The sequence below is a fragment of the Micromys minutus genome (assembly GCF_963924665.1).
Source record: "Micromys minutus genome assembly, chromosome: 4".
NCBI lineage: Eukaryota > Metazoa > Chordata > Mammalia > Rodentia > Muridae > Micromys > Micromys minutus.
The window spans coordinates 35,307,614-35,333,207 of NC_137973.1; the positions used below are offsets into that span (position 1 = coordinate 35,307,614).

Here is a 25,594-nt window from a genome sequence, read left to right on the forward strand (position 1 = left end):
TCTCTTATTATTTTTAAAAAAGTGAGTTGTGTGTGTAAACATCGTAAAGTAAACAATTTAAAGTAATTTCGAGGCTTCGATCTGAATGTAGCTTAGGTTCTTTCAGCGGGAGATTTTTGTGATTAGGAAAAATACCCAACCTTCTATGAAGTTTCCCTTAAAGAAGTGCAGTTTCATGTGCCAAGGCCTGGTTCGGCCTTTCCCTCCCTCAGACCAGTGCTGCAGGAGGAAGCCTCAGGAAGAGCGCTTCATGGGGAATGCTATTTGGTACATCAAGAGTGTCTGAACACACTTAAAAAAAGACACACACCCCAGAATGTGAATATTCCCAAAAGGAACTAGGTCCTGGGGTTTCTGGCCCCTCTCCCATCCCTAAGCAACATGGGGGTTTGGGCATGGCCTCCACAACTCAGGTTCAAATCTCAACATCAGACGAAAGGGAAAGGTGGGCCCGATCGCTCATCTCTCATCATCAAGTACCCGCTTGGACCACTGCGGCTTTATGCACATCTAGGGTTCATCTCATCTTATCCAAGGTTAAGTCTCTTTCGTCCTCCTAGGGAGGGCTGCACTGCAAAGACCCTGAATCTTCTTCAGAAATGGCATGGGCTCAAGGGCTGTTCCTAATACCTGGTCCTACTCCCCTCATTCCTGTTTGTACAGCCACCTGTGCCTCACGTCTGAGCTAGCAATAAGAAAGTGACATGTAGAACAGCCATGTCCACCAAAGCCTCCCCTTTCTCTGGCCTCTCTTGCTTGCGTGGGGTGCACCTGCCACTCCTCTCTTGCTATTCCTGACTCTAAACCTGGACCCCATCTGGGCTAGAGCCACCGGCTCAGACTCTCATCACATGAGCAGTCCCCAAGGTGGGCTCGAAACAAGCAGAGGAAATTGGGCGGCAAATACAAAAGCCACCATGGGCCACATGGAGAGAAGGTGGAGTGGGGGACTCAGCGCATCCTGTCCCATGGTGATTGGAGCCACACGTGAGTGGCCATCTTTTCATATTACTTTATTGCTTAAGAGAAAGGAATCCTCCCCGCTTTGGAAGACAACAATGTTAAATCCTTCAGAGGCAGAGGGCAGGGTGAGGGTACCAGATGGGTGGTGAACCTCAGTACCCAGGGGAGGCTCATGGAAGGCTATGCTGGGGTGAGAGACTTTGCGTGGCTGAGGCCCTGATGGAGCAGGCGCCGAAGACCTGGAAGGTGTGCCTGCCCTCTGTCCTGTTCCTGCTGGGCTGAGCCAGGCAGAGCCAGCTACTCTCAGCCCTATTTTGCAGGCCGTTCACACAACATGAAATTGCTGGGTTCCCTTCGTGTTTCTAATGGAAAAGCAAACGTCCACAAAGTGTACCCCTCTTCACTACCCCTGCAGGGATCTTAAAAAGACTTCAAGGACTGAAAAGGTCATGGAGAACACACGCTTGCTTTAGGCAATTTCTGATTCCTTGAAGTCAGTCAGTCTTGCAGGCAGTCATCTGCCTTCCTGTGAAGGAGCTCAATGTGGCACATCTGTGGCTCCTGTGCCGGTCCCGTGGCACCAGGGACAGTGCCTCTCATGAAGGGACCGGGCACTTGGCTCAGAGGCCCTCTGCTCCCGCTCACCCCGGGGTTCCTGGAGCTTGTGGCCTCAGAACTACCAGAGAGTGAGCGAGTGAGCGAGCACACATCTGTTCCTTTCCTTCCCCAGTGTCCTCTTCCTCACAGACCTTCTGCCCTGGACAGAGGTGGTGGTGGACTTTTCTTCATACTCATTCTTAAGGCTAAGGTGGCGAGATAAGGTGCTTGGTGGAAAGCCAAATGCTATACTCCAGGGCTGCCGAATCCTCACTCTCACAGAAACAAACCCGAAAACGGAAGAGGGTAGAGAAGGAGGGGGAAACAAAAGGCTTATGGGCCAAGAGTTATAGAGTTTAGGTTCCAATATAGTCTAAACTCCTGACAGTGGAGGATGGGCAGGGTAGTCAAAGCCACAGCTTGCTTGGCACAGGTCTGTATCACTCTGGGCCAGGGTGGAGGGCAGCAGGTAGCAGCTCTCCAGATGTTAACTGCTTGTGGATGCTGGCTTTCGGGTAGGTAGGTACCCTCTAACCCACGATGACCAACTCTGAACGCCTTCGCCCTTCCTCACTGCGATCCTTCGAATCAAAAGTGATCAACACACACGAATCAGAGGATCGATAAGCTGCTAGGAGAAAACTAATTAGACTGAGGATAACCATTAAAAAGCTGCAGCTGGGGGAAACACACACTCGATTGTTACATATCAGAAAGTGCCGTGGGAAGAAGAGCCGTGTGCTGGTAAACATGTCCGCGCTCAGAACTTGACATGCAGAAAAGAGAGAGCGCCGAGTCCCACCTGAGATTAGAGAGGACTGGTTTTAGTGTAACACACTCGGTTGTAAATTATCAGAGTCCTCTTCTCACTCCCACTGTTCCTACAATGTTCCTCCGTCCCTCCTCCAACTGCTTTAATCCATCTCCATGGACATGAGCCTGCGGCGCTCCCGACGAGTCTCTCGCACCTCCTTCTTACAGCACCAGTGGGAACTGCAGTACCCAATGAGGCAGGACAGGAGCCCGATGACTGTGGACAGACCCACACCGATCAGCAGCGGGTACTTGAAGGCGTTCAGCACTGGGCAGGAGACAGAAAGTGGAAAGGGTCAATGCAGGGCTGGAGGGGAGAGAGCACTGGCTCACTCCCTAGTTCCCCTCCCCACCCCCAACTCCTGCAGTCGATCTCTGCAGATCAGAGCTCATAAATCCCATACCCTGCACCTGGCATGTGATTCAGTCAGGAGCAGCCCAGCTCTGCTGAAGAAATGAACAAATGTCCTCACTCAGTGCTGCAGAGCTGGGTACGTGGGGGTGGGGAGTAGCACACAGTAAAAGAGATTTTACTTGATGCTTTTGAATGTCAACTTCTTTTTAGGGTTTTGGCAGGAGATTGATTTTTAAAAGTCAGTATAAGGGCACCGCACATTGAACGGCAGATGCATCCTTTAGGAATAAAAAAAAAAAGACCGAATAAATCAATTTCTATGCATCAAATAACTGAAGTGTACTAAAGGCGCTATTTTAAGAAACACTATAGTAAATTATCGGGCAAAGTGAATAATCACTCCCCTACTTGTTTGGTGAATCTGGGTTTTCATGTGGTGTTACTTCAAGCAGAGTTTAAGATGCAAATGGGGCAGTGGCAGAGAGCTTTAGATGCCACCCCAAGAGGGCCATCGTCCCTCCCCAGTCTCTGGGTAGGTGCCTGCCTCTGACCAGGTCCTTAATGTTTGGAAAGATCTCATGTTCATAACAGCCCCATGGGAGACCACTGTCACATTTTTTTTTCAGGAGGTAGACCAAAAAGTATGTGGCGCTTTGTCCTCCCAAGCAGGGCATGGCTGTTGCCATATCTAAGCCAGACTGGCTGTGTCTACCTGACCCTTTCAAGAGCAGATTTATTAATGGTTCCTTCTGGGGAGGGTGGAGAGGTGGCTCACAAAGCCTCTTCCCTCTACTTGGATATGTAAGTGGTTTGTAATTACTGGGTGGGGGTGGGGAAGTCTTCTTCAGCGGTGTAGCTGCCTGTGTTCCACCGATACCTCTGTAACACTAATAAACTCACTGGCTCACCACCCTGGACTTGGGTGACATTGTTTCCCTGGCCAGTCACTGTCCTCTCCATCTGGAGTGACTGTAAGCAGACTCTTCAGAAAATGCCACAGAAAAACTAAGCGAGGAGGAACTGGAGTTCAGAGGTCCTTCTCCTCAGACTGGTTCGCCACGAGGGAAACCCTGTTGGCCAATGCCTCTCCCTAACCCTTAAGCATCTGGAATTAGTTCTCTCCATGGACTTGTTCCAAGTGGTGTAACACTCTGAAGCTTTCACGGGGCAGACACGTTTCTTGAGAATAAAGGGGCAAAACGTAGCACAGCATGGGGAGACACACTAGAAACCCAGACCGGGAGCTCACCATCCATCTTCACGGTTATAAAGATGGGCCTGGAGTGGATCTCGGCTTCCCTCTGCCAGGAACCTGTTGGTGACCTCACCCAGGGAGTCACAGAACAGTAGTAGTTGCCAAAGTCCTGGTCCTCAGAACCATGCACTTGCAGCAAGAACTCCAGCATGCTCACTCGTTCCAGGCTGACAGTACTCTTCCATTCTCTCTGGCCCATGGTCACGACTCCCTTCCGGTCCAACGAGGACAGGAGGATGGGAGCCTTGTCCAAGCCAAAGGAGTGTACGGCAAACCAGGATACATCGAAGGCCATGTCGTCTGTGGAGTACCAAGCCAGAGTGCTGAAGTCAGAGTGAGCAGAAATGATGTATGCTGTGTATAACCCTTATTCCTGGCCAGGTCTGCTCTATACAAACCTCCAGGCAGCCTGTGATGGCAAGGTAACAGTCACCCCTGTGGCAAGGTCACACAGCCACAGACAGTAGTGTGTGCTGCTTATGACCACCCCTACCCTAAGGAATCACAGGAAGAGGATTTGGGGCCACACAGCCCTGTGTGTGAAACCTGGTGTGCAAAGTCTCCAGGCATTTCAAGCAGAAGAACCAGAGACCGCACACATAAAATAAACTGTACCAGATTTAAAGTTGTAGACAGTTTGGATTTTTTTGTTCCAGTGTGGTTTGTGCTGTTTCATTTTTTTTTCTTCCCCCTTGCAGAAGTATTTAAGTTCAAAACAAGAGGGGGGAAAATCAAGCTGAGAAAATTGAACACAGTTAATAGTCCCAGAGAATAAAGCTAGTAGATCATGAAGTACTCTGTGAAACTGAGGTTCTAACAGCCTCAAATACATTAAGATGGGCAGAAGGGAAAGAGGATGGTACAGGATTAATTAACACAACATGGAAACTGAGGCCACATGCTAAACCCAGACCCTCCATCCCCACCCCGACTGCACCAACGCACACCAGCTGTTGAGCTTCAAGATTCATCCAGAAGGCACATGGGGACAGTGGATCTGGAGCACAGTTGCATCTTAGACCTGCTGACAAAATTTCTTTTTCTAAAAAGACCACCAAGGACTGAACCTGGGCTGCTCTGGGCAAGTGTTCTGTTGCTAAGCTACAACCCTGGCCTGGAACTTTTTGTCTGTCAGTTTTTGCTGGGCAACAACAAAATAACAGGCATTCATTCAGTGAAAGCACATTAATAACTTAGAAAACACATTATCAGGCAAACAGATGTCATCCAAACCCACACAGGACCAAACAGGTCCAAATGATAATTCCACTACTAAGGCAGATCATCTCTCTCCTCTACCCATCCCTGGTGGCACCTCAGCGTAAACAGTTCAGTATGTAAGTCTCTGAGAGCAGCTTGGTGGGAATGTAGAAAGTTCTGTGGACTGCCTAAAACCCCTCAGTGCCAGGGCAGAGTGGGTTCCGAGACCCAGGGAAACTCTTTTGTCATGTGCAAGTCTAGAGTGGCTACCAATGACAAGGCATAGAGGCGTTCCCATTACATCATTCTCCACTGTGCAACGTAGGATGCTAGGGGGCTAAGGTGGCTAGCCTGGACCAGAATCCCAGTACCTACTGGCCACATGACCTCAACAAGCCATGTTAGTTTATTATGCAATGCAATTAATAGGGCTCTGGAGACAGATCAGTGGTTTAAAGTGTTTAGTGCTCTTGCAGAGAACCTGGGTTCAGTTCTCAGCACCCATGTGAGGTAACTCACAACCACTTGTAACTCTAACTCCAAGGGATCTGACATCCTCTTCTGGCCCCCACAGACAGACAGACAGACGCTCACTGTGCACAGACACACATACACTTTAAAATCTTTTTTTTTTTTTACATTCAACTCACAGCATGGGTGAATACTGCCAAGAACCATGATGCCTGGACCATGTGTTCCTGAAAGCATGACCTCAGAAACAGGCAGGGGCCTGTTTGTGTGAAGGGGCAGCGCTAATAACCAGAGATGGTGGACCTAAGATGCAGGGCTCACCGGCATCTGGGAGTTACCACTGGGGTGAGCCTAACCCCTTTATGACATCTGTTCCAAGGCTCATGTGGCCACAAGCTCAGGATCTATGTGTTTCCCACGAAGGACCCCAGTGGGAGCTAGTGATGATAAAAGTGGCTGCCTTCATCTCCACACAAGGTTGGACAGGTAGATGTTGCTAGAAGGAAGGGCATAGTACTTGTCAAGGATGTGATCCCTCCTGTGGACATCTGCTGTGCTGAGCTACCCCATCTCACCACATACACTGGCTAGGCACTAGACGCTGATGTCCTCCAACTGGACCATCTCCAGACACCACCTCACCTGGGACAATTGCCTACAAAAGCACCCTGAACTCTCAGCTACTCTGCCTCTGGGCAGTGACTAAGCATCAAGGACAGGAGAGCCCAGCTCCTTAGCGACCCTCAGCTCCAAGCGCTATGAGCCCCCTTCTTTTGCACCCCTACACCATGCTCTAGAGAACCCCCCTTACCCCGTGATGACTCACACTGCCTCTGCTCTGCTTCAGAGCCTGACCACGGTGCCACCCACGCTTGGCTGTTCCCACCCTGCTGTGACACAACAGTGCCTTGGCTCTCAGCCCACTTATGCAACTTTCCCACCGAGAATTCCCTCTCAGAGCCATAGGATGAATGAAAAAAGGAAAAAAAAAAAAAAAAGAAATTACAATTTGTGTTTAATTATTCAGAATCTTCCACCCACACAGAGCAAGAGTGCAAAGTTCTGGGAAATTGTGATTTGCAAGATACCAGCTACCTATAGCTTTTGCAATTACATCGGAGAAAAGAGGTTTACATGAAAGGCCCAACAGACGACCTATTAATTTGCTGAGAAAGAGCATTTGGAGGGTTTATGTCTGGGTATATTATAAATGAGCTTTAAAACAGCATTGCACTATGCCTTTATTTTCCTTTCCTTAGATCTCCCATAGACTCCCTTCTCCTACCTATTAAGTGTAACCACATTTGAGAGTAGATTTCGGTATCATCAGGATACCATGCCTGCAGGTCAAAGAGAGCCCACTTTGTTCTGATGAGCAGAGGTTTTGGCTGTAGTGGGACTTTGTCTGCTTGGTGAGTTCTTCTGTCTCCCACCCTTCTCTACCCTTTCCCCATTCCTTCAACCCCCTAACACTAGATAGGAGAGAAAAAAATGGGGCGGTATCATTATTGTTAGACTACTTCCTGATGATTAGGTGTTGAGTTCCTTGGTGCAAGATTGATCTTCACCGTCAGGATGTCTAATTTCTTCTTTGTATATGACTACTTAACCAACGGCAACCAACAACTCACAACCTCTCTTGGGCTCTAGTGTTTATCTACCCTCTGAAGAGTTCCCAGAATTCCAAGCAACACACACTCACAGAAACTGTCTGCAGCTGGCAAAATCATACCTCTGCTAGAGCACGAGGTAAATTACAGTCAGCTGCTGTGGAACATCTGAAGCAGCCCCGTATCCCACACCTATGATTAAAACAAAAACATACTCTTAAAATATTTGTTTTTTTTTTTTTTAAAGAAACCAAAACTCTTCCTACTCCACACTTATTGATTCTTACTGTCACTGCTGCTTTCCTGTGTCTGAGGTAGAGCTGAGCTGCCAAGACTGTCTGACCCACAGAGCCCAAACTATAGGTCCTTCATAGGAAGATGTAGATCCTGAGCTTGTAGCCACATGAGCCTCTGAACAGAGTCCTAAGGGATCCACTCTGATGATAATGGTTACCCAGTAGTCACTCCCAGATGCGGTGAGGCCTGCAGAGTCTACCATCCCAGTGTATTAGCCCTGCCTCTTCATACAAAACAAAACCTGCCTGACTGTTTCTGAGGCCATACTTCCAGAAGTCCACACACAGAGACACATGAGAACTCACAGAATTTGGCTAGCTTTGTGTATGACTTTGCTAGGAATGGGGTGGGGCTGGGCAGTGTCAAGGTCATAGTGGGTGGAAGCAAGAAGGGCAGGCCTCAGCAAGCTAGGCTCTTCACAGAATCTTTGGGGAAAGGCAAAGGTGGGTACAGTCCTGCTCAGCAACAGGAACAACACCCTAATGCCTTTAATGCTCCTTTTAAGATCAGAGGAGCCAAAAAGAGAGGGATGTCATCAGGTTACTGAATGCACCAAGCACAAAACGCATGAGGGATGGGCCCAGGATGCTGAGGCATCTATTGGCAAGGTTAATCTTTTCTGTGAAGAGAAGATTTATACAACTGGGGACATGGCTTGGGGCAGGCCTAACTTGCACAAGGTACAACAGATATCCTAAAAGTTATAAATTATGTCACTTTTCCTCTGCTCTCAGGAGCAGACCTTGAACATGTTCGCTGCTCTATTTCCAGCTGCTCTTGGGTATGAAGGAGCTGAGAAAGAAAGAATGAATGGCATGCAGTAGGAAGAGGAGTCTGTGAGTGGGTGTCTAACCAAGCCACAGCAAGCCAGCAAGAGATTTACTGATTGTCCTGAAAAGTGTTTCAAATCTCACAACAGATACACAGCCTCACAGAACCAAGCCAGCAACAAGTCAGGAAGAGTGGTGTGCTGGCTAGTCTTTCTGTCAACCCGACACAAGCCACAGTTATCTGAAAGGAGGGAACCTCAATTGAGAAAATGCCTCCAGAAGATCAGGCTATAAGGTATCTCCTTAATCAGTGATCAATGGGAAAGGACCTAGCCTATTGTGGCTGTTGCCATTCCTGTGTTATAGAACCCAGGATGGATCCTCAAAGAAAGCAGGCTGAGCAAGCCATGAGGAGCAAGCCAGTAAGCAGCACACCTCTATGACCTCTGCATCCAGGTTCCTGCCCTGTTTTGAGCTCCTGTCCTGACTCCCTTCAGTGATGAGCTACTATGGAGACATGAGGCCAAATAAACCCTTTTCTTTCCAACTTGCTTTTGGGTTATGGAACTTCATTGCAGCAACAGAAACCCCGACTAAGACAAGTGGACATCAACCGACAGTCCAAACCCTAGTTCCTACCTCTGTGTGACAGCAACAGATGACAAGAGAAACATTTACAGAAAGCAACAGGAGGAGGAGAGAGGATGGAGGAAGTACCTGGGTCCAGCACTGCTCCTTCCACAGTGACGATACAGAACAATTTGATAAGATCTCCCCGGGTGACGGATGGCGTATCTGAATGCACAGAGGCATTAAATATGGGACCTGGAAGACAGTAATATGTAAGCTGCACAATTTTCCTTCACACAAGTTCAGTTTTCATTTCTATAGCTCCAAGAAATGAAAGAAATGTGGTTTTCTTTTCTGAGAATTGGTCTAGAAAAACCATAAAGTAGGCCTTCTGAGATCTTCTTTCTCTAAGCAGATAGAGTCGCATCAGGGACAACTAACTACCTGAATTCAGTCTTGACTCAATCTGAACCAAACTTTCTCTGCACAACAACCACAAGCTTTGCTTGAAGGATATGCTCACTTTGCCTCCCAGCTGGTTTCTGGTTCAAACTAGCCAGGGTGGTGTAGAGACCAGAGGGGCAGGAGCCGAGCCACGTGAGCTTCTGGCCATGGTTGGGTGAATGGCTTTGGTTATGTTCTGCAGTGCTGAAGGGGACAGGACCCTGAGACCCCAGTGTTAAAGGGCTGAAATGAAATACAGTTAGGAGAAAGACCTGCCAACACTGCAAATGTTTAGATAAGGTATGGTAGGGCACTGAGAAAGTGCCAGGATTTCAGCGGAAACTGAAGCAGCTTGGCGAGTCCTTTAAAAGACCACCCAGGTTGGGGAAGGCAGGGTGCATATGGGAGTACTCTATACTTTTAAATCAATTTTGCTGTGATACTAAAGCTTTGGTACATATATATGCACGTATCATACATATCATGTACATGTATATGTAAGTATGTGTTTATGTGCATAAGCACATCTAGTTTAAACTAGCATCAAACAAAACAAAACACCATCCTCCACTGAGACAGGCTTTGTCTCACATCCCCCGGAGGATACTAGCTGCCTAACAATTACTTTAAACCTACCTCTCTGTTTCCCTCTTAGGTAAGGGTATCTCACAGCCCAAGCCAAACTGATCCCAACAGCTTCATGCTTAACCTTATCATCCCAACTTCTAAAATCTAGGAACAGGAAAACGGGAAAGAAAGTTCTAGGACACTGGAGCTCTGAGACTCTACTTGGATGTTCAGGAAAGCATATATAGGTGGCCTGCTCTATAAATAGAACAATGCCAGATTTACTGCCGGCTCTGCTAATATAGAGCATAGAAGCTGAGCGAAAGCTTACTTGAGCAATAGGGACATTACTGTTTTCTTGTTCAGATTACAGAAAGGAAAAGTACCCCAAAGTGTATTTAAAAGCATCTATAGAAAGCTACTCACTTCATCAGGAGAGTGTGAAAGGTCACACTGTCATAAGGCAATGGGCTGAAATGCCTTTGGCTTTGTTCTCACTTTGATCTGATGACTAGTAATAAGTCATTAAATGGCTTTCCTGGCACTAAGAATAAGAATAATTTGAATGGTAAAGAAAGGTTGGTTATGGAGGTTGGGGTGTTAGGGAGACCCGGAGACTTAACTCCAGGGGCTGAGAACATGGCAAGATGGCAGTCTCAGGAACAGGGCCCCGGCTCCCTTAGTATCTCATACCCAGGGCCTTGTGGAGAGACAGGGCCAGCCTTACTGCTCTGAACCAGTTCCGTGGAAATGGCTGGCAATGTAACCACATTTCTGTCAGCTCAGGGTGGCAGTGACCATGTTCGACAAGGGGATTAAATTTTTCCCTTAGATTAGAGACCTGTTTGTAATAAACAACTCTGCTAAGGACTTTCTTTGGAAGTCTAAAAGTATTCAAGGTCCCTTCTAAGAGAACCCAAGTGACCAAACAGTGAAATGAACTGATTTATGTATTTTTCTTATTTAAAGCAATGGAGAAAGACTTACCTAACTTGAACAAATGTCACTTTTCTTTATTATTTCCAAAAAAAAACCCCAAATACCTTCTGGGTCACAAGTCATAACTCCCAGCTCCCTATTGGTGGCTGCCGTGGGAACCAAGGCAGGGCTTGTGAGAGGGTCTGTGCTCTCTCTGTCTCACAATGCAGATAGGGCTGGGGAAGAAGGCCTTCATTGTAGCAAACAATTCACAGTGGTGGAGTTCCTTCTAATGAAATCAATAGCTCGATGTTAATATGGTCATTATCCCAGAATAATGGGATATTTAGAAATGTTTTCATTTTGGTCTATTTCTGTGGCAATTCTGTTTTGTGAAGGAATTTGTCTGGTTAGCTTTGCAGACCACAGACTTGGAATATTCAGAGAGCAGCCAGAGTCACTGGGGGGAGGGTCCCTGGATTCCCAGTCTGCAGAGAGCATGGGGACCACTTAACTTTTAAGTACAAACACTCACACAACCATCTTCCATACTCCATCCCCATCCTGGGAAAAAGCATTTCCCTATAAGCAAACTCTGTGTCCCAGCCACACTTTCAGCCATGGGGGTCACGGCCAAGAGATGCTGCTCTATGCAGTCACTGGGCTGATGTCTACCTAGCATTGAATGTAACAGAGAAACTGATTATCTCACATTATGGGAAAGGATGTGGGTCACAAAATCACATGTATAGCCAGGATTTTGAAGTCATGAAGATAACACCGAAAGGAAAGATGAGCAAACTAAATTAGTGTTTTATAGGGCAAGGTGGGGGTGGGGTAGGGTGTGATTTCTACTCCTTGGCTCTATTTCAATTTCTTAATAATTATTTTTATCTTAAGTGTATGCCCATTTTGCCAAATGTATGCCTGAGTACTAACTATGTGCATCTTGTTTCCAGGGAGGCCGGAAAGGGCGCCGGACCCCACGAGACTGGAGTTGGAGCATGCGCGGCGGTGTGGGTACTAGCAATCGATGCCAGGGCCTCTGGAAGAATGCCCAGTGCTCTTAACCTCTGAGCCCTTTCGCTCTATTCACACATTTCTATATTAAAAAGAAAAAAAAAATGCTATTCTTTTTAAAGGCTGAGTCTTACGTCATCGGTTTTAAATCTCATGCTAGCCCCGATAGCTGGGTGAGTGAAAGTCGGTGGACCTGGTGGATTTCCTGGGAAACTCAGATCCCACTAACAGGAGGCAAAGGTCTCGATTAGATGACAGAGTGGGGGACCCAGGGAGGACTTCTTTGTCCTGGATCTTAAGGACGACTACGATGTACAGGAGATGAAGGCTATTGGGGTTCAAATCAGTTCTTTACTGGGGGACAATCTGGGGCTCCAATCAAGGAGGGAACAGACTGTGACAGTTCCACACATGGTACAGGTTTTAGGCAATCCACTGAACCTGGAAGTAAAGAGCTGCCATGGTAGGATTCGAAGAATTAAGAAACAGACCCACTATCTATCCCTAATCCAGAAATACATACAAAGGATTTTATATCTCCTCTCTTCCACAAAATAAAAGTGATCAAATACCAAGTATAAAATAAGGTGGTCTTGACCACAGAGCAAGACATTAAAAAGAAAAAAGACAAAATTGTGTGCTCATCTCAACAAACACAGATGCAAGAGGAAAGAAATCATTTGGTAAGAAGTCCCCAAACCTTTCCATGACAGAAACACCTAGCAAGGGCCAAGTACGGTAGCACAGGCATTAAATCCCAGCACCCTGGAGACAGACGAAGTGGGTTCTGATCTACCTGTAAACAGATACGAATGGTTCAAGGATTTCTTTTACTATACATCATTTATAATTATGTGTATGGGCATGTGCTGATTCCCTGGGGAGTGGAGTTACAGGTGGGTGTTGAGATGCTGAGAACCACACTTGGGTTCTCCGATAAAGCAGTAAGTGCTTTTAACCACTGAGTCATCTCTCCACCACTAAGATGTAAATAATTTAATTAAAGCATCTTATTTTTGTTATATAGATTCAATTAATGACAGGATTTTTATAGGTAAGTATAAGTGTATGCATTGAGATCCCTAACTGGCATGCAAGACAGATTAGTTAGGACTGTTGGTCTAATCTTCACAGATGAAAATTCTTCACATGGATTGTCTGAATGAGACTGGGGATTTGAATCTCTAAAAGCATCTTCCCATTAAAAGACATAGACATGTGTGCCAGAGCCTAGTGACAAACACACAGAAGGGTGTGCCAGAGCCTAGTGACACACACAAGACAGGTGTGTCCAGGTGTCAGAACCTAGTGACATACATACATAAGTGTGCCAGAGTCTAGTGACACATACAGACAGGTATGTCCAGGTGTGTCAGAGCCTAGTGAGCCACCCATTAAGAATGAAATATTTTCACTCGAGAACATGTATCTTATAGCTATACAGTCTATAATGTGGGCCTTTCTGCCTTATAATGCAATAATATTCTTGCTGACAAAGATACATTCATTTCTTAGTGAACAGAGTAAACACCAAAGATAAATATCATGAATAACAATTCTTAAGAAACCAAACTGACAGAGTCACCGATACCACAGCACTAGAGCAACTCTGGGGATGCTCAATTATAGGAAGTTCATGCAGCCCAAAACTGAGGACCAGAGCAAGGCTGGGCGCCATCCCGTGGGGAAATGCTACTGCAAGGCGGACAGAGCTGCAGCCACTCCTGCAGTCCTGGAGCAGAGAGCTCCAGCTTGAAACTGTCTACTTTACAAGCCTTGTTCATTTCTCTCCACTAAATTCCTTGACGTCTGAACTATAAGTTCCAGTCTTTTTTTTTAAATCCATTTACAAAAAATCCCCCCAAAACCAACCCAACAAAAAAAATATTTTTACATGTCTGTTTATGACAGAGTTACAACAGTGGAGGACTAGACACACCTGAACTGTCTGTCAGTTGACGAGATGATGAACCGTGACCTAAGCATGTCATGGGATGGCACTTAGTCGTAAATGAACAGAAAGCGTGGGGCAATATGGGGGATGTTTGAAAACACCATGCTCGGTCAAGTCAGCCAGACACTTAAGGAGACACACATGTGCTGTACACGGTCCGGGAAATCCATGTACGGGAAACAGAGTGGGTGCTGGGATGGGAGGCTGGGCACTGTTGGTTAAGGGGTCCGAGGTTCATTTTGATGCCACAGGATTGTTCTAAGATTGACATTGGGGATTGGTGGCAGTGCAATCCTGCAAATATATGAAAAGCCACAGAATTATGGACCGTAGATGGGTAAACTACACGGCACATGAATTCTACTTCACAAACTCTTTGAGAAGGGAAGGAAAGAGTTTGGGAGGCAGCAAGATTCGTAAGAGTAACTGCTGCTTAATAATGAGGACCTGGGTTCAAATTCCTAGCACCCACATAAAAAGCTGGGTGTGGTGGTGGTGGTGGGGAGACAGACAGAAGGATCCCTGGGCTTTCTGACCTAGCCTAGCTCCAGTCTCAATGGGAAACTGTCTCAAGGGAATAAGGCAGAATGAGAGAGTAAGATACCTGACATCACCTTCTGGCAAAAGCACACACGTGCACATAAACCACATACATATACCACACATATATGATACTCACACATACACAAAAATGAACAGATTATAAGGACCCTTAATTAAAATGTGAAGGTTGTCTTCCAGACCAACTCTGACTTCACAGAGCTCTCTGCTCACCTGAGGTTTGGAAGTCAATCTCAATAGGATTGGAGAGACTGGTCGCTGCCTCTCGCCACAGGCTGCCCCCAATGGGAGACCAAGCTGTCACCACGCAGCGGTATAGGCCCGCATCAGAGACCTGAGTCTGGTACATTCGGTAACGAAACTCATCCTCTTGAACCTTCTCTAACACGACACCGTCCACCCGAGATGCGTCGGTCCAGTTTTCCAGCTTCACCACGGAATCCTGGTCCAGGGAGATGATGTACTTGGTTTCATTGGGACTGGAGAGGTCCCCAACGGGCTTCTCAGCAGTGATGAGAACAGAGTATCGTGGAGACTTAATATTCTTGGAAGACACTTTGCAAGTCATCTCAAATGTATTCCCTGCAGCAAAGAAAGGCTTTGGCTGCCGTGCCTTCACCACAAGCACAGAGTCTGGAATAGAGAATCAGAGATGGGCCACTTTCAAAAGATGTGGTTAAAATGGATATGCATCTAAAAATCAAAGCATCCAGGAAATAGGGATTTACTTGCAATGTGCCACACAATAACACTAAGGAAACGTGGTAACTCCAAAAGAAAATAACACGTCTCTGAACAGGCTAAAAACTGCCCCAGGGGAAGCAGCGGTCAGAAAGGGACAATAGACAGTTAAAGTGTGACCAGGAGGAATTTCAAACCCTCAGATGTGTCACCGAGGAACTAATAAGACAGCTAAGATGGTGCCTCTCAAGATCAGAGAGCCAGGGAAGATAGGTTAGGCTAGCCACACCACAGCCTTCTCTACTTAGTGCCGGGGTAGTAGGCCTTCTTGAGGTAGCGTGTGTGGACTTTTGGCTCTTCTCTGCCTAACCCTATAGTATATCAATTATACTTGATAAGATATATAATATACACTATAATAAATATATAACTGCATTTGCAGACATGGCCAGCTCCCCTGGTTTACACTTCTAACTACAGAGATGAGGTTTTCAGAACTTTGAGCCAATGTCTATGACTACACTACCAGAGGGTTTGCATGTTCTTTCAGTTTCTCTGTCACGTACCAATCCCTAAGCATGTACATATCAGGTGTCACCAATCACAATGACACAAAGTCAGGCATGTGAAAGGCACTCAAGTAGCTATTAAAAGATAAAATAAATTAAGCCCATTCACCAAAAAGAACTTTTAATACAATAATTAACCCAATTCCACTCATGAATCAAACATAATTACTAACAGCCCTCATACCACTGGCACTGGGAATAAAGCAGTAAGGGCCCAGAACCCTCTTCACTTTGTATACTAGTAGAGGAAGACAAGTAGATAAAACATGCACTGTGATTAGGTGGTGAAAATGTAAGAATGGCCACAGAAGAAAAACAGACAAAAAAGAGAAAGTGTAGGACCGTATAAGAGAAAGGGGGCAGAGTTACAGACAGAGTAGCCCAGGATGGTCCCACCAAGATGCTGACATTTGACTAAGCACTGGTGGGAGGTGGGAAACCTTTCTAGGCAGAGAAGACAGCAAATGTCGAACTACAGAGCTTGTCAGGTGGTGAGGGGAACTATGGGAAAGGCAGGGGAACTATGGGAAAGGCAGGGGAGCTCAGTAGAGTGGGCAGAAGGGAGAGCTGTGAGGGAGATTGACCCGTCTATATAGGACACTGAGAGGACTCTGGGTTTTGCTCTGCAATAGGGGATCTGTGGAGATGTGTGGAGAAGAATTTCCCCATCTGATTAGATGTTAAGGGCGTGGTTAAGGTAGATGCAGGGAAACCAGACAGGAGGCAGGTGATGTAAATATAGGTGAGAGATTAACGCTGGCTCATCAGAGTGAAGCAGGAGAGGCCATTAGACTCTAAACCGGTCTCACCAAGTTAGACTAGGGCACGGTGGTGTCCCAGTACTTGGGAGTAACAGCAGGAGGATCGGAGCTCAAAGTCATCCCTGACAACACAGTGAGCCTGAGGGCGACTGGGCTACGTGAGTCCTTGCCTCTAAAAACAAAACAGCCCCCAAATACATTGAACAACAACCAAAAAGGGAAGTTAGGGGTCAGGGTTCGGCTGGTTTGCAAGACACTTGTAAGATTATGGTTCAATCCCTAGCAGGTTAAACATTTAGGTCAGCAACTAAAGGTGGAAGAAGAGGTGTGGCAGAGACCAGAGGTTCCATTTTGGACGGAAACTTAAAAGAGCTGCCTGTTAGGCAAGAATCACTGTATCTAGAGTTCTAGACCACAGTGGGACACACAGGCACAGTTGGGAGTCAGTCACTGAGATGTGGCATGTGCAGACACTGCTGAGCAAGTTAAGGAGGAATTCAGGGGCTGTGTCCTGATGCTGTGTCCCGAGTGGGAACTGGGAGAATGACTAGGAAGCAGTCAGGAAGGATTGGAGACACGTCCCGAAAAAGCACTCCACAAGCCATGTGAAAAGCCAAAGCATTACCTCAAAGGAAAAACTGTCCCGGCCCAGGAAGGAAACTGCAAAACAGGGTTCTGCAGCGTGTTGATCTCTGGTGATCTTAATATGTGCAGTAAGGGGTTGGGGAGTAGGTACCACAGAGAAATGGAGGAAAAACAAGAGATATTAAATATAGTTAAATCAAATCCACCCAATAAAAGGTCAGAGTAGTGAGCAGGGTTGTAAGAAACAGAAAGACGAAGGGAAAAGATAGACCAAAAGTAGTTACTCTAACAGCAATGTTAGCAGGCTAATGAAAAAGAGCCAGAGGAGAAAGAACATTGAAGATATAAGAAGGAGAGGGAGAGGGTCATGGGTCTGAGCTGTGTGAGGGGCTAACCTCTGCTACGGAATAAGGGAGAGTACCAGGCTCAATGCTGAGCACGGAAGATGTAGTTCTCCTTTGACTGTCTTTTTATAGGGGATGGAGGAGCAGGGCCAGGAGCTGAAAGACGCTGGGGGAGGAGGTTTTCAGAGAGAGCAGGTGGCATGCAATTATCACTTTGGAGAGTGGGGAAGTAAACACACGAAGGAAACCAGAATGACTCTCAATGTTGAGGGCCCACGTGACAGAAGGGATTGGAGATCTGAAGTGAGACCTTCACCGTTGGAAAGTTATTTTCTTCAATTGCATCTAGCTCTGCATACACAGCCGAAGCGGCAGCAGAGTTGGCTTTGAATTGGGCTGTGTTTTAAGCAGAATATAAGGTAGACCAAGCTAGGAGAAGAAAGTTAAGAATGCAAAAAAGGGACATGATTGGCTAGGAACTTAGGCTGGATATCAGTAGGTGGTCATACAACTCTCCTCACCCCGCCCCGGAAGTGTATCAGGAAGGGCTATAGGTACATGTTGGACTTCCTGGTGAGAGAGAAGTGAAGCCCCAGGAAGAAGGCAGGACAATGATAGAAGGCAAACCAATAGGGCTGAAGCACTAAAGGGAATGACCCGGGGAGACTGTGGGCTTAGAGAACCAGAGCGTGGCACTGGGCTGTGGAGGGGCTGGGTTTCAATTATCAGAAGTGGGAATGAAAGACTGAAAGGGACAGAAGATGTGATACTCAGAGACAAAGTCAGGGGGCTGAGACTGAAGGTGTCTTTTATACCAGGGTCCTCCATGGTGGCCCTCTAGAGGATTCAATTCCAGCGTCCAGACAGCACACACCTCAGACCAATTTAAACATAATTTCTACTGGGGTCCTTTCCTTTCTGAAAGCTCCCATGATTTCAACACAGCTAGTGGGACAGGCACAGTGACAAAGTGGCCGTGAAACCCAGGCTAGCAGCTCCAGCGGAGGAGCAGAAGACCAGGGAGTCAATCGGGATGAGTGACAGGGGGAAGGCGGTGGCTCTGGGCGGGGGTGGGGCTTTTGGGACTGGGGGGGTGGATAGTAGAAAATGTAGAGGAACAAGGTGTGCCTGACTCCTTTATGCCCAGCTATTCAAGGAATGTGGGAAGAAAACACAGCCACTGAGGTGGGTTCTGGGGACAACTGTCCTCAGAGAGGAGGCTGGCAAACCAAAGAAAGAAAAGGGAACAATGGACAGATGACTTCAGAAACGAAAGCAAAACTAAACAATGACAGATGATGCTCCCACCTTCTGAGGCCCAGAATATGTTGACAGGCTTGGAGAAGACATCTTTGCTCTTCACCCAGCTGTTGTTCCTCTGCCTGGTCCAGGCAGACACAACACAGTAATAATTGCCCCTGTCTTCCTCCGTAGTCCTTTGGATCCGGAAACTGAATGTGTCTGTATGCTCCTTAGAAAAAATAAACTCTCCATCCTGGGCCCTCTGCTTGCTCCTCTCCCCGTATCTCAGAGTCCAGTCCCCGTCCATGACTGCGAGCAGCTCGCTGGTCACCACATCATCATTGCGACGGTTCATTCTATAGTACCACGACACAGTGAGTCGGACACTGCTCTCCACACGCTTCGTGTCTATCACTCGGCACTGCAGTTCTGTGGGGTCGTCTGAAAACCCGGGGACCTTAGAAGCATTCAGGTAGACCTGGTATTCTGGTTCTGAAGGGGAGAAAGAAAAAACACGTCAAGGATCACTTGCATTCCAACAAATTGTCCATCCTACCGACTTCTGAAATACAAAGCAAGTCTTTGCGTTGAGCGGGAAGGACCCTGTAAGAGTATTTCTCAAAGCCTGTAAATCACTTCTTCCTGTATCTCCCTTAAGAAAACTGCCAAGGTGGCTCAGAAGTTAAAAACACTGGCTGCTCTTGGAGAGGCCCTAGGTTCAATTCCCAGAACCCATATGGCAATCACAACCCTCTCCAACTCCAGTTCCAGGGGATCCGATACCTTCTTATAGCCTCAGAGGACACTGTACACATGTGGTGCCCAGACATACTTGAGGGCAAAATACCCATACACAGTAAAAAAATAAGATTAAATTAAAGAGAGGAAGGAAGGAAGGAAGGAGAGAAGGAAGGAAGGAAGGAAGTAAGGAAGGAAGGAAGGAAGGAAGGAAGGAAGGAAGGAAACTAGCAAGCAAGCTGCCCTTACTTTTGCACAGGACAAGGGGAAGCTAACAGGTGACCCGGAAGGTTGGAGTCTGAGAAAGATGGCAGAAACTCAAGTGTTCCCATTCTATCAGGACTGTCTCTGGGATACTAAGCAAGCCCAGACTTCTGATGCTCCCGCTGGAGCAGTGATGCAAAGTTCTAACCTAAAGAACAATGTGCAATCTGAGGCTCACCAGTCCCCCCAGGACACCACCCCTGGCTATGCCCCAAATGCAAGGCTCCTGGTCCTCATTCTCACAGATATTCTTATCCTCATCTGCTATTTTCCACTAAATCTGTATTCAGTCACCCAACACCCCCTCACTTAAGACTCCACAAAAGGATGTTCTTTCCACTGCCACAAATAGCTCACCCTGTAGCTCTGCCAACCATGAAGCCATCACATATGAACCTGGCCCTGGTAAGTCTGTTCAATGCCACCACCACCTCCCTACTGTATCCCACGTTTCTATCTTCACTGCAGGTCTCTTCCATGCTTGCCTCCTTAAGGAACCTGTACTAGAACCCCAAGGTAGCCTTCCTTCTTCTCCCCTCCTCTATTCCTGTCACCCCTCATGGGTGACTCTTCACCCACCATATAGTCTGATGCTATTGTGGTACAACAGTGTTTGGGATGTTCTGCAAACTTCACGTCACTGGAACTGGTGCGCTTTCTCTGAGCTTAATGTCTTTCCTACATCAGTCATCCTCTCTGAAAAAAGTCTTTGCTTGAGAGTCTCAACCCCAAAATCCTGGAACCCAGTAGGTATTCAGCATCTGTTTCCTGCACTGATGGTAAGGTCACGAGAAACGTCTACTTTTTTTTTTTTTTGGTTCCAAGCACGTTGCCTTCTATGAGAAAGGTCACTCTAGTGGAGGCCTCTTCCCAGTGTTCTTTCTCTCCATCACCGTTAGCAGTTCTGTTTTATTTCTTGCTGCTTTTATTTATGACTCACACAGATTATAAACTGCTGAGGTCAAGGAACTGTTCTTTTGTGATTTACACTTCTAATGAAATTTATAACATCGTGACTTCTCCAAGAATGATTCACAGGGCTAGGAAATGGAAACAACTCAAACCTTAATTCTCTCAAATGTTTCTCTTCACAAGTATTTACCCGAGAGTGAGATGAGGCTCCACTGTAGAGGTAAACCTCACGGGCCCTTGCCAAACAGTCACTGTGAAGTGGGCAACTGGCATATTAGAGAACGTAAGGACAGCTCAGAAGACAGTGCCACCACTGGGGACTCTAAAGCTTCAGAGCATCTCAGATATCGGCACACCATGGGCAGGAAGGAGAGTGTGTGATGACCGGAGAACCTCAGGTAATGTGGAATGGGCAGACAGAGGAAGGAAAGCTTACAAGGGGTTTAAATATGGGTTTCCTGGCAAGTGTGGAGGAGGCCTGTAGCCAGTGAAAGTGAAATATGACACATAGCTTCCCTGGACTCTGTACTTAACCTTTAACCTAACGATGGCTGCCATTAATAGACCTCTGTGTACCGTGAGTTTGATATGGGTAACACTTCCTGGTGCTACGGCCTCAACCTGCACAGTATTTCGTGAGGCCGTAAAGAGCAATGAAGAGGGTCTGCAGTGCTGATGTGCCCGGGGTCAGCAAGCAGACCGTGTACTAATCCTGCCTTTGCCAGTGACCTGTAGGTAATCTTTCACACATTTCATAAGCTCTGTGGTGCCTCATCTGTAACGACGTGTAACAAGGACCACAACTTCACACTCCTACCCTCACTGCAAGGACTGAGAATTTGAATACACATAAAGGGGGCTGGAGACCTAGTGTGGCAAATAAAAGTAACAGTTGTGCAAGACCGAATGATGTGAGTTCAAACTCTAGAGCCCATATGAAAAGCCTGGTGTGCTCGTAATCCACCGGTAATTCCAGCACTCACACGACAAGATGGGAGGCAGAGGCAGGAGAATTACCTGGAAGCTCACAGGCATGCTATGTCGGAAAACACAACATGGCAGAAACTACATAGAGCCTGCCTCAAGAAAGCAGAAGGAGAGAACTCCACAGTTGCTCTCTAACCTCCACATGTATGTTAGGGCATGACCGTGCTTGCATCCTCCCCTCAACACAACATGTATAAGAACATACCTATGCTACTTAACACAATTCCACTTCCCACTCAGAAGACCTTTAAAAGGTAAGTAACTTCCCCGCTTGGCTCACGGGTGGGAGGTTTGGTCCCAGGGCTGAAAGGGTTCCTGCCATTCAAGACCAGCATCTCTCTGAGCCAAACCCATTCTCCTCCAAACTGTACAGTTTCTAAGCTCCTCTGCTCAACAGGACTATTTTCAGGACACTGAAGATGTGGCTGAGCTGACAATGACACTGCCAATTAGTGCCACAGGGACCGTGACCAGAGGCCACTTCCCGTGGGTCTGAAGCTGAGCACACCTGTTCCATGAAACTGAGACACCCAGATGCTGTCCTTGGAACGTCTGTTCTCTAACAGATCATGTATTTTTCTAATAACAAACCCTTCTGTCTTTCATGGTTTACTTCTACCCATGGGCACTTTCTCCAAAGTGACACCTTTCTAAAGGCTGTGAAAATGACAATGAGTGACAGACAAGAGACACTCATCAATGCCCTGCTCACAGGAGCCGAGGAGGAGGAGGAAAGATTCAACCTAAGCGTCTGTCAGCAGATGAATGGGGAAAGACAACATAGGACCCACATGCATGCACGCACAAGTCTGAAGAGGCTGTGCTAATCAAAATAAGACAGACAGAAAGACAAATGCCTCGTGGAACTTAAAACAGTCAAACTCATAGCAGCAAAAGGTAAAATGGTAGTTCTCAGAGGCTAGGGCAGGGGAGGGCCAAAAGATGTCAAAAGTTCTGCTGGGCGGTTGGTAAGTCCAGAAAGTCCACTCACGACATGGTGACTGTTCTTACAGGTGCTTGAGCACTGAGAGAAGGAATTTTACATGTTCTTACCACAAAAGGAGTAAGCCTGGTAACAGATATGTTAATTGGCTTAGTTAAGCCTTTTTACTCTACATATATCAAGCACCATGATATAACACACACACACACACACACACGGGCACACACACACACACACACACACACACACACACACACACACGCTCTCGTGCAATGTTAAGCCAGATGTGGTATGCATACCTTTAATCCCAGCACTCCAGAAGCAAAGGTGAATAAATCCCTGTGAGTTCAAGCCAAGCCATGTCTACATAGTGAGTTCTAGGCCAGAGTTAAATGGTGAGGCTTGTTTCAAAAATAAAAGACAAAACCAAAACCATATACACACAGAGATATAGACACATGTACAATACAGACACACATGTATAATACGTGTGCAATTTTAATTGATCGATTGGTTAAATAAAAAAAAATGATGATAAAAAAATGGAAACATGACTGACCTTTTAGTGGTCAGAGAAAAGTTCCACCAGAGGACCTCTGCCCTACTGTCTTCTCCTCCCAACCCTAGCTCTGACCCAAAACTCACTCACGCAGTGTCTTAGAACCCAACTGGTGCCCTGCTCTGCCCCAGGTCCTTCTTAGACTTCACAACGCCCACAGGCATAGAGCTGGGTCAGCACATGGACTGGGGCTTCACAGCATTTTAAGTGCAGGCAGGACTCAGTGTAACCCACCTCGGTCGTCATCCTCATCACTGGCATGCATACAGAGGGAGACTCTGGCACCGCTCCAACTCTCCACTGCCGCCCTGGGATGGCATTCCTACTCTAGCATGAGATGGACCTCACCTTCCCTCTTCCCTCTTGCCCACATATCCCCAGAGATGTGCCCCATGCATTCAGGCTCCTCAGTGCCCCGGAAAGTCACTTCCATTCCCAGCCCGATGCACGGCAGTTAAGAATGAAATCTCAGGGGAACGCCATTCTCACTGTGGCCCTCACTGCCTCTGTCAACACTAGCATGGCTTCCCAGTGGCCCTCTAACCGGATAGGCATGGCAAGTCACAGTCTGTTAACCTCCAGGACCTCATCCCACAAGTTCAGTTCCGAGCACACACTCCAGCCTTCACCATTTGAACCCAAGCCAACCCCAACCCTACTTACTGCCTTTCCATTCTTAACTCCCCATGTCTGCCACTTCCCGTTACACCCTCTACCTCATCACCCTGGGCACATCCTCAGCATGCTGTTGAGGGAAAGAGTTGAAGAGATTCTCCCACTCTACACCACTCTCCATCCTGAAAGAACTCTTGTCTCCATCCTGTGAATCCAGAAGACAGGGAGGGCACAACACAGTAGGGCCGCAGAACATTCACATCTGAGTCTAAGAATCTCCCATTGGCTTGATAGGAAAATGATTCAGTGGACTTCCTGCGGCTGATCTGTTTGTGGCTGCCCCCTGCTCCTGTTATAACTAGTCCTAGCTTCACCTCCACCACACACACTGAACACACAGACAGTGGGTTCTTGGCTTGTGAAATGACAGTGCAGGTTCTACCACACCTTTGTGAGTTAATTTCAGATGAACACTCACAGAGCAGACAGGCTGCTGCCTGTGACATCAGAGTGAAGGGAGTCAGGATGCGGAACCCTGTTTTGTTTCTGACCTTTTACGTTGCTTTACAATTTTAAGCATGGTTTGTGGAGGGTGTCTTTCTCTAGGCTCCTGGTACACACCCTTTTCTTTGTGGCCTCACCTTGGCAACACAGAATGCCTCCTCTGAACTCCCTCGGCACACTGTCAAATATCCCCATTTCTCAATCACCAAGTGTTCAGCACAGATCCTACCTCCTGCCAGGCTCCTTAGTCTCCGGAAAGTTTACTAGAACGCGCCCTTCAACTTCTGTTATTTGTATGTGCAGCTCATGGAATCTTCTAGGACGTTTTCCAAGGCTACTCAGAGCATCTATCTGCACATGCTATGCATAAAGCACTTTCTATATCAAAGATATTAGCATACTGGCTGAATTGGACTAAATTTAATATTTTGCATAAAAATGCTCATTTTTTGGCGTAGTATCTCACCACTGATTACTGCTACATTCTGCCTGATCTCATCAAGAAATCAGCTAAGGATGCAAGGAGAGTTATGTTTGAAAATGCTCATCAGTTAAGATGCATCCTCAAGTCCTAGTGGTAAAATGGTATCTGGAGGCTGTGGGAGGTAGTGCATGCCTGCAGTTCCAGCAGCAGAGGCAGAGGCCAGAGGGTGCTGAGTTCAAGGCCAGTCTGGGCTACAGAGAGAAAGAGCTCTTATCTCATAAAAGAAAAGATGTGGCCTCTTGAGTATGTTTTATGCTCTTGCAGATTAAAAAGTGTAACTCTCTGTGTGTGTATCTGTCTGAGAGTTGAAATCAGATAAGTAAGATACTTGTAGTTGAAGCTGGTAATTATTTCTTCTACTGTGAATGTTTGTAAATTTGTTTTGGAAAGCTAAAAACAAACAGCCACCCATACCATCAGCTCTCTCAGAACAGAGCTTTGTCAAGCCAAGCGCTGGGAACATGTGAGATTAAGGGCCTGCTTTCTAATCTGGGCACCAGGTCCACACCTGCTTGGACGCACACTCTCTTCAAAGCTATAGATTTGCAGGTAACCCTCTTCAGAAGAAAGATTCTACTAGAAACATGAATCATTAAATGTCTTTGTCACAAGTTTCAAAACAATGAAAACCCTTGAGAATCACTGGCTAAGTTATAGACTGAAGTAATTCCTGCCTATTGTTTTCAGGGACCACCTGCTTTTCCCAGTGAGTTGGCAAGGTATACGAATGTCCTTCGCTTACTCTGACAAGTCTGAAAAGACGGTACAAGGCTTATCCCCATTCTGCAATAACAATAGTGACAATTTTATTTAGAAAGCCCTCAGCATTTTCGAAGGGCTTTCTAGATGCCAGGCAGCAGGCCATAATACTTTGGAGTTTGGCTTCCTCTCTACGACAGCGTTATAGGATTAGTATTATTTGTGTGTATGTTTTAAATCACAAGCACAAATGAAGCTCAGGGATCCAAGTTAGAGAATTTCTGCATATAGCACGAGCAGAATTTCATGGGAGACTTTGTATCTAGGTGATCTGGCTCCCAA

The 25,594-nt window shown here is 46.7% G+C and overlaps 1 protein-coding gene across 1 annotated transcript in view; it reads right to left on the bottom strand.

The window, feature by feature from the left end:
• Positions 1–951: 951 nt before the first annotated feature.
• The window catches only part of PTGFRN (prostaglandin F2 receptor inhibitor), a gene marked incomplete at its 5' end in the record, with an annotated part of 65,533 nt that continues 40,890 nt past the window's right edge, over positions 952–25,594 (bottom strand). The window contains 5 exons of the mRNA XM_080915514.1: positions 952–2,641; positions 3,978–4,283; positions 9,049–9,156; positions 14,579–14,998; positions 18,614–19,039. Of these exons, the coding sequence (XP_080771640.1) occupies positions 2,475–2,641; positions 3,978–4,283; positions 9,049–9,156; positions 14,579–14,998; positions 18,614–19,039 (1,427 nt within the window). The 3' untranslated portion in view covers positions 952–2,474. The remainder of the gene's footprint in view (positions 2,642–3,977; positions 4,284–9,048; positions 9,157–14,578; positions 14,999–18,613; positions 19,040–25,594) is intronic.